General features: G+C 42.6%; 2 protein-coding genes across 2 annotated transcripts in view; one reads left to right on the forward strand and one right to left on the reverse strand.

Moving 5' to 3' along the window:
* On the forward strand, positions 1–3,936 carry tnfrsf13b (TNF receptor superfamily member 13B). Its single transcript, XM_030775640.1, has 3 exons — positions 1–196; positions 2,830–3,090; positions 3,342–3,936. The coding sequence occupies exons 1-3, from the start codon at positions 46–48 to the stop codon at positions 3,632–3,634; spliced, it is 705 nt and encodes a 234-aa protein (XP_030631500.1). The 5' UTR covers positions 1–45; the 3' UTR covers positions 3,635–3,936.
* Positions 3,937–5,763: 1,827 nt separating this feature from the next.
* The window catches only part of usp22 (ubiquitin specific peptidase 22), an 18,027-nt gene continuing 15,722 nt past the window's right edge, over positions 5,764–8,068 (reverse strand). Inside the window, exons 9-13 of the mRNA XM_030773440.1 lie at positions 7,256–7,382; positions 6,959–7,050; positions 6,298–6,360; positions 6,019–6,168; positions 5,764–5,856 (exon numbers count right to left, since the gene is read on the reverse strand). Of these exons, the coding sequence (XP_030629300.1) occupies positions 5,814–5,856; positions 6,019–6,168; positions 6,298–6,360; positions 6,959–7,050; positions 7,256–7,382 (475 nt within the window). The 3' untranslated portion in view covers positions 5,764–5,813. The remainder of the gene's footprint in view (positions 5,857–6,018; positions 6,169–6,297; positions 6,361–6,958; positions 7,051–7,255; positions 7,383–8,068) is intronic.

Raw genomic sequence — 8,068 nt, forward strand, 5'->3', positions numbered from 1 at the left:
TCCAGTTATAGCTAGAAATTTGCACATATTTCACACTGTAAAACTATGACAGAAATGGGTGCTACTTTTCTGTTGGCAGTGGCCCAGGACTGTAAAGCCACACCCGGGCAGTTCTATGACAGACTGCTGAAGAAGTGTCTGAAATGCTCCGTGGTGTGTGGCAGTCACCCGTCAGAGTGTTCACAGGAATGCCAATGTGAGTCTTCAAAACCCACAAACACACAAACATACACATGTATGCACATGCACACACACACACATGCACATGTACACACGCGCGCACACATGCATGCAGACACATACACGTTCGCATACACACACACACACACACACACACACACACACATGCATTCACACATATGCAAACATACACACACACACACACACACACACACACACGCTTCACAGTGAAAGACAAACTTATTCATTAGTATTGAGCTCTGTAGCTGACACAGATTTACATTGGTCACGCGTCAAATTTTTACCATGGCAAATCCGAGGTTTTTTTTTGTTTTGTTTTTTTTAACCAGTGGTTATCACTTCTGCCCTGCATAAATTGGCTCAGAAACTCACAACACACACTGGAAGGCCAACTAGTGTTTGCTATTAGTGTACACTCACCTCTCCTATCTGAATCCAAACACTACCACACAGATTTATTTTTCTCTTTTGATAACACATATGAAGACAAAGGCCAACGCACGATCAGACAGAACTTGTACGCTTTTAAACTTACTTTGGGAAATGCAGCCTGGCATTCCAAAACCTGGTGTTTTCCAATGTCGGTTTACAGGTCCTTGAGAACTATTGACAAATCCTTGTGTAGCCTGTCTACTACCTTGCTCCAAGGATAACGTTATTAATATCATTCTGGACTGGCTCGTTTTTCAAAGTATCATGCCATTATTGCACTGTGAGACAGCAACGTTGGTTAACAATATATACCCACTGGGTTACCAAGCAGTTTGGTTGGTAAAAGTCGAGCATCACTCACGACTAGTTTTCTGGATTAGGATCTCTTGTTACTCCTTTGATTTCTAGATTTATTTCTGGATTTCATTCTAATTATTTCTTCTTGCAAAAACAGACATAAGATACTATGTGATTTTTGCCTGTTCGGTTTTCAATACTGAGAGGTGTGGCTGTAACTCTTGAGTGTGCTTCACACGCTGGCCCACTGCTTCAGTCTTCTGCTCTATGGTACTGCTGTAATCTGAACACCGTAAGATATTTGACAATTCTCCTAAAACTCATTTTATGACATCAAGATATTATACTTTAGTGCAACATAATAATCACAGTCATTAGCACTGGTATAATCTTATATCGCCCTATCATAATGTAAATCACTTAATTACCAACACATCTCATCCAAATGTAATGTGTTGTTTATTCCATAATATTATCATGGACATTCATTATTCTTAATAAGACTGAGGGATTATGAGTTTCACACTGCTGCTGATGATCAGCAGTGTTTGGACCAAGGCTCACTACAGTGTTGTAGTTACAAACGACATGTCCACGTCTGGGAGGGCTACGGCTGTGCCGAGGTAGCAATGTGCAGCCTGCGGTAAATAGAGTACAATCGTTTTTACACATCAGCGCTCTGAAGCTTTTAACAGTGCTCCCAAACTCTGTATCTTCCCCTCCCAGACCTGGAGGAGAAGCAAGTGGCATGGACTGACAAAACCATGCGAGAGGCCATTATAAACTGTCACAGAGGTCGATGCTAGTGTTGTAGTGGCGTGACTTCACTTCTGCTTGTGCGGTGTGACATTTTCGCACTCTCTTTCACTCAGCCGATGGAACTTTCTGGTCTACAGAACAAGGATGCGCGTGTCCCAACGAGGGAAAGTCCACAAGTTTCCACTTTCTAGGTGTGACAGTTATATGGGCTGGAGATGACAGAGCAGAGGTGAAGCCCTTTGCACTGCAGTAGGCAATACAATGTCAACCATGCTCCGCCGTGATAGGACAAAACAAAAAAACGACATCCCTTGACATGGCTACCCAAGCACATCCATTGTCTAAAATCCCACTCTTTCACATGCCTCCACCTGGCCTTTCATTCCCCCATCCTGCAAAGCGAGCAGGTACAGAGGGAGACTCTAATGCTCAATGACATCAGCTGACCTTATGATTCTGTGATACGCCAAACTCTGTCAGCTTCAAAACTGCTCTCTCTCGGGAGCTTCCACTCAGGAGAAACCGTAATGCTCATGTTCAGGGGATGTTGTGGCATCCCAGTGTTGCTCTTTGGGAGCTTGTGGGTCTTTAACATGGCAACTTTTTCCATTTAAAAGTGCAGCGCATTACGGCAAGTTAGGAGCCAGTGAGTCGTTAGGCTGCTGTTACTCTGTAATATTTAAAATCTTGACTGGATAATGACTGGGTCTTAACGTCTGCCACAGAGGGAGAATCACGGTGGTTTCCTCTTTGGGGTCTAGCACCTTCATCCACTGAGTGCTCCTGCAGTCTGGAGTCTCATTTTGGATGCTCTCACTCATGCTACATTTATGTCTCTCGAGCAGATGACATTAAAAATAGTGTCTGCAAAGACCTTTTTCCCTACCCCTCTCTGCCACAGTTATGAATGAATGATAAAACATTGCTGTTTTTTTTTTCTCTTTATACTCCATGTATCTACATCATTTACAAAATGAAGGTAAAGTAAATGCAAATGCACCACTTTCAGTCCCCTGGAATATGGCAGTAAAGCACATCATTGTGGAAGGGGGGTGGGTGGGGGGGGTGATGACGGGCTTGCTTTAATTACAATGTACAGTACGCTTAGTCCAGCATGACTATCTTTTCACTTTACTGCAGCACATCCGTCCGTGGCTGTAACACAGATGTCCGGGGATGGCACTGCACTACAAACTGTCAACAGTAGGGGGAGCTCTGGGCCTACACGTCCTCCATATACAGACGTTCTGGTGTACTCCCTGTTGGGCTTGTGCTTTGCTGTGCTGCTCTGCACACTCTCTGTGGCTCTGCTGGTTCTGCTGAGGAGAGCCAAGAGCCAAAAAGACCAAGAGACCCCCGACGAAGGCCAGCAGCCAAACAACGGAGCTCTTTCATCAAAAGGTAAGTACATCAATTACCCTATCAGCAAAGCAACAGCTTCTACCAACATCACAAAGCCCACACACATTTTACCAAGCAGACACACACACACACACACAAAAACCTGAATAATCATTCATGGTCACAAAGCCTAAGTGTGCCCTTTACTCAAGAAAACAAAAATGCTTCTATTACTGGTAGCGTTGGGATTTGCTTTACTGTCGAGTCTTTGGTGGATCTATCACACTGTGAGAATGTCCTGATTGTTGCAGACTGTTTGATGGCACAGGCAGAGGCTGCGTCTGAGGAGGGTGTGGCGATTGCCAAGACAAACAGACCCAGAGCTACAGAGACCTGCGTTCACTGCTTCACTGGCCACAGAGGGGCAGCACCAAACCTGTACCAACAGGCCGTCCCCAGTCACCAGTCCACCTCTGGAGAGCCCAGTCAGAACCAGGAGAACAATCACTGTTCTAACAGCTACGTGGGCAGAATGGCAGAGAACGGGTGCGACGCGGTCAGCGCAATGAGGATCATATGTTCTCCCACGCAGACCAGCATGTGAGGGAGAGCACCCAGACACCCGCACCTTCTCAAGCAGGGAAAAGCCGTTCAGCCTGAGCCAGGGTTGTGCAGAACCGCTTTGGTACACCTGCAAACATGTTTCCATCAAATCTGTCCACTTTAGCAAAAGGCATCCAATTACAGAGCTGCTTTCTTTGAGTGCAGAGCATCCAGCGCATTTCCCAGATCTGCGGCCTTTACGATCGCGTAAACTTTTGAGGGGCTGTTCTGGAAATCGAACTGAATGACTTTGGCTCAAGGCCATTCATATGCATGGCTACTCGTGTAAACCCTTATGAATTCCTATGGAAACTTACAAATATGTATCTGTAATGTTTAATAAATAATCATATTTAAACTGGTGCCTGTGTACGCTTCATACGTTTCCTAAACCGCACTGATGCTCACTGTAATCACATGGAGAATATAGTGGCAGAGCCGGGTAGAGAAAGAAACGAAGGAAGAAAAAAAAAAAATGAAAGAAACTTAAATATATGATCTTAATCTTAATCCTGCTGAGACATGTATGCCCAGCCTGAATTTCAATTGATCTCACGTCTCCCTTTGTGAGAGGTATGGATATAAATAAATTGTCCCAGGTATGAATATAAATAAAGATATACGACCACAGATCCGAGCAGGCTGTGAAACAGTGTTCTGAGGATATTTCTGTATTATGGTGCTTGGCTTACTTCAGCAAAATGAATGAAGACTAATTGTTTTTGGGTTTTTTTGGTGTTCTTTTTTTTTTTTTTTCTTTGATTTGTTTTACATACATACATACATATTATACATACATACATACTATACATACATACATAATTGACATTTTAAAAAGTCATTCCTCCCCCAAAAGTCTTTTAGAATCCAGTTTAGACAGCATGCCAAGTTAAAGTACTGATTCAGTACACACGTACACATACACTCACACACACACATACACACACGCACAAAGAAGGGAGGGAGGGAAGGAGGGAGAGATAGAGAGATGGGTAGAAAGAAATGTGATTGAGGATAACACTGTCCGATAAGCCCATGTAGAAGAGAGACACAGCATAGAAATAAAAAGCTCGACTTTTTTTTCCTTTTACGTAAACTCACCTGCTGAACGAGCGTGGCCTTTACAACCAAGCCGTCAGCAGTACATACCAAATAAAAAAAAACCAAAAAAAAAAACCTCACACTTTCACATCAACTACTAGGGTGACACAAGGTCCCACACAGCTGTGTTTCTCCACAAATACTCTTTTCTTTTCTTCAGAAGAGACATAACAGCACAAACATAACAAAGACAAGCAAATGGGGAGAAGAGGGAAAGAGGTAAACAAGAATTCAATGACTTATAAAAATATATATGTATATGTATGATACATTTCCCTGCCCTTAACCAAAAGGAAAAAAAAAAAAAAAAAAGAAAAAGAAAGAGTCCAAAGAGAACTGAAGATGAGAGGAGAGAGACTTAGTGTAAGGTCATGACCTCATCCCTCCCCTCCTCTCTTACTCCTTCGTTTCTCTCTTCTATATGAAAATATAGATGTGCTGGACTTTTACAGTATCTCAAAACTCAATTCACAGACGTTAAGAAGAACAATATAACGAACATGTCTTTGCAAAGCCCATAATACCATTTCTTTCTTTCTGTTTTTTCCAACCTTCAGAGCAAATGACCCATTCAAAGAAAAAAACAAAAAGAAAATAAAATTAAAAAAAAAAAAACATTAACAAAAAAAAATCAGCTTCCCTTGCTGTTGATTCATGAAATGTTTTGGTCGTTTGAAGTTAGGGGTTAAGAGGACTGTGGACTGATGATCGTAATGAAAGCGCAGAAAGAAACAGAATTAAACTGATATTAAAAATGCATGAAAGAGAAGGATGATGAGAACGGTTCATGAGATGTGCCCACTCTCTCTGTCTGTTTCCTCCATCTGTCTGTAGTGAGAGAACGTCGAAAGAAGAAACCATGGAGAAATGCTCCTCCTTTTTTTTTTTTTTTTGTCAAGTAGATCCTGGTAGTTCAGTGCAGATTGGTTTAGCTGTGTTTTTATTCGTTAAGTTGCATGATTTCGGTTTTTTTTTTTTTTTTTCCCACTTCAGTGTGGATCTCCGTTGCTTTGGAGTATCAGACGGGTCCGTGTGTCCGCTTTGTTTTCTCTCCACCTTTCTTTCCACCAATGTGGAGATTATTCATACTCAAGGAACTGTTTATGGTAAAATAACAAGTACCTGTAGGGGAAATAAAAGAACAACATTCATTTACATACGCAGCCTTTTTTTTGACAGACGTCTAACACAAGAACAGAAAGGGTCAGATTAGAAAACGTGCACTGAGTCTCTGACTATGTTGAGTTGGAACGTCTTAAGAAGGTAGTAGACAAAGACACTGACCCCTCACTGTCCAGTACATCTTTAATGCTGGCCTTTGTGATGATGGCATCGTCACATTTAAACCACTGGTCCTTATGCTGGCGAATGAACGTGGTGTAATGACCGCTTTCCAACGTCCCCTGGTGATTGACCACAGCAAACAGGGAATACCTGAGAGAATGAGAGAGAGAGAGAGAGAATTTATCATTACATTTAATATTCAAAGTGTCTTTCTGAGTTGGATGTAATAGTGTTAATGAAACATAGTCATACAGGTCTGCTTGGCAGCGTCTCACTTACTTGTTCTCATTATTTAATGAGTCTACTGGCTGTTGGTACTGGCCATTCATCCGACTCTCTTTACTGTAAGAGACACAGATAATATTAATATTTCTCATTCCCCCAAAGGCTTAAATGACCCCAACACACTCCCTCACTCTCTCTCTCTCTGAGAGAACCACTAATCTACACAAACACTAGCTTAATGACTTCATTAAACTGATTTAAGATTTCCCAAATAATGCATCTTTTATTTAACTGTCTCTGAGGCTGAATCCAAATTACTTCCATTCTGTAAAGAGCTTAGTCACTGTGTGTGTGTGTGTGTGTGTGTGTGTGTGTGTGTATGTGTATATGCATGTTAGTGAATGACAGTGTATCTAATTGAGCTTAAACAGTGGGAAAACAGGGGGCTTGACAGCCTGTCCAAATGAATGGAGTCTATTTATGCCACATCCACAAACCACACTTAACAGAAACTTCAGTGTCATTAGACTGTAGTTATGTTATAACACAGAATATTTATGACATAGCTGCAACACTTAATTCAGTGTTCACTGTGGGGACTTTTTGTGGCCAATCAAAGTCACGTGTTACATACGGACTAATCATTCCGGAACAGTCTCAGAGACAATCTGATGAAGAGTCATATACGAGCGTAAAGGACATGTTATCCACTGACCTAGAGGCCATAAAGGGAGTCATGTCCAGCTCTAAGGGGAAGGACACATAGGTTGTAATCTTCCTCCGCAGCTTTGCCGAGTGCTCAAATCGCTGGTCAGAGAGACAGGTGAGTGACACAGAGAGAGAGAGAGAGGGGGGGGGGGGGGGCAAAAGCGGTTGAATGGAGGAAAGAAAGAAGGTATGCACAAATAACCAAATAACTTGATAACTTGAGCTTAAATAGTATAAAATCTTTTCATTGACTTATACATGCATGCATACACACACACACACACACACACACACACACACTCACTTTGAGATGGAAACATGCCACGATGGGAAGTCTCTTCATTGTCAGCTGTTTAGTGGACTCCTGGTAACTATGGCAACCACTGCACTTGATCTTGGCACTGCTTCCTAAGTGCTCTGGCCTGGTGAACCTGCAGTGAAGGAAGTAGAGTCAAAACGTGAGTGTGTGAGTGCGTGTGTGTCTGTGGGCACGTAAATGCGGGGAAGGCAGTCTGAAGGGAAATACACAAAGGGGGTGCCGTCCTGCTTTGTTTTTTTGTGGGCGTGTAAAGCCCTTTGAGACTTTAAGCGGTGATATTGGGCCCTAAATAAACTTGAAACTTGAAACTTGAAACTTGGAAGAGGAAGAGGATACTCCTACATATCCCCTATCGTCACTGAAGTGGCATTTTCACTAGTATCCAAACAGGGGCGTTTCTAGCCATTGAAAAGACCAGGTGCTGAGTCAGGGGCTAAGAAAACCGGAGCTGTTCATCTGGGAACGCGCGTCTTCCAACTTTGTGTGCACTGTGCAGCACTTGATTACTCACTCCTCCTTCAGACATTGCAAGTCAAGTTCCACTCTGTTAACACAGTCTGTCTGTTGTTTTGCTATAGACACCTCCTTTTTTCGGGGCGAAAATATTCGGGGCTAGGCTTAAAATATTCAGCCTATAGCTCTGAATGATCGTCCCTGACGACGCCACTGTATCCAAAGTAAAGGGGTTTAGGGTAGAAACAGAGAGACCTATGACAGTAATACTGTCTGTGTACGATGTATGAAAGTTATGTTTCACTGGAGTGTCCAACCTTAGGTCAAATTCAGAGTGGAAAGACG

The sequence above is a fragment of the Chanos chanos genome, chromosome 5 (assembly GCF_902362185.1).
Source record: "Chanos chanos chromosome 5, fChaCha1.1, whole genome shotgun sequence".
Lineage (NCBI taxonomy): Eukaryota > Metazoa > Chordata > Actinopteri > Gonorynchiformes > Chanidae > Chanos > Chanos chanos.

What these genes read in the sequence shown, in the direction of transcription:
- tnfrsf13b (XM_030775640.1), top strand. Translation starts at nt 46, where the DNA reads ATGACAGAAATGGGTGCTACTTTTCTGTTGGCAGTGGCCCAGGACTGT. An exon ending in GTGTTCACAGGAATGCCAAT is followed by an intron (nt 197 to 2,829) that starts GTGAGTCTTCAA and finishes ACTTTACTGCAG; the next exon opens with CACATCCGTCCGTGGCTGTA. An exon ending in CGGAGCTCTTTCATCAAAAG is followed by an intron (nt 3,091 to 3,341) that starts GTAAGTACATCA and finishes TGATTGTTGCAG; the next exon opens with ACTGTTTGATGGCACAGGCA.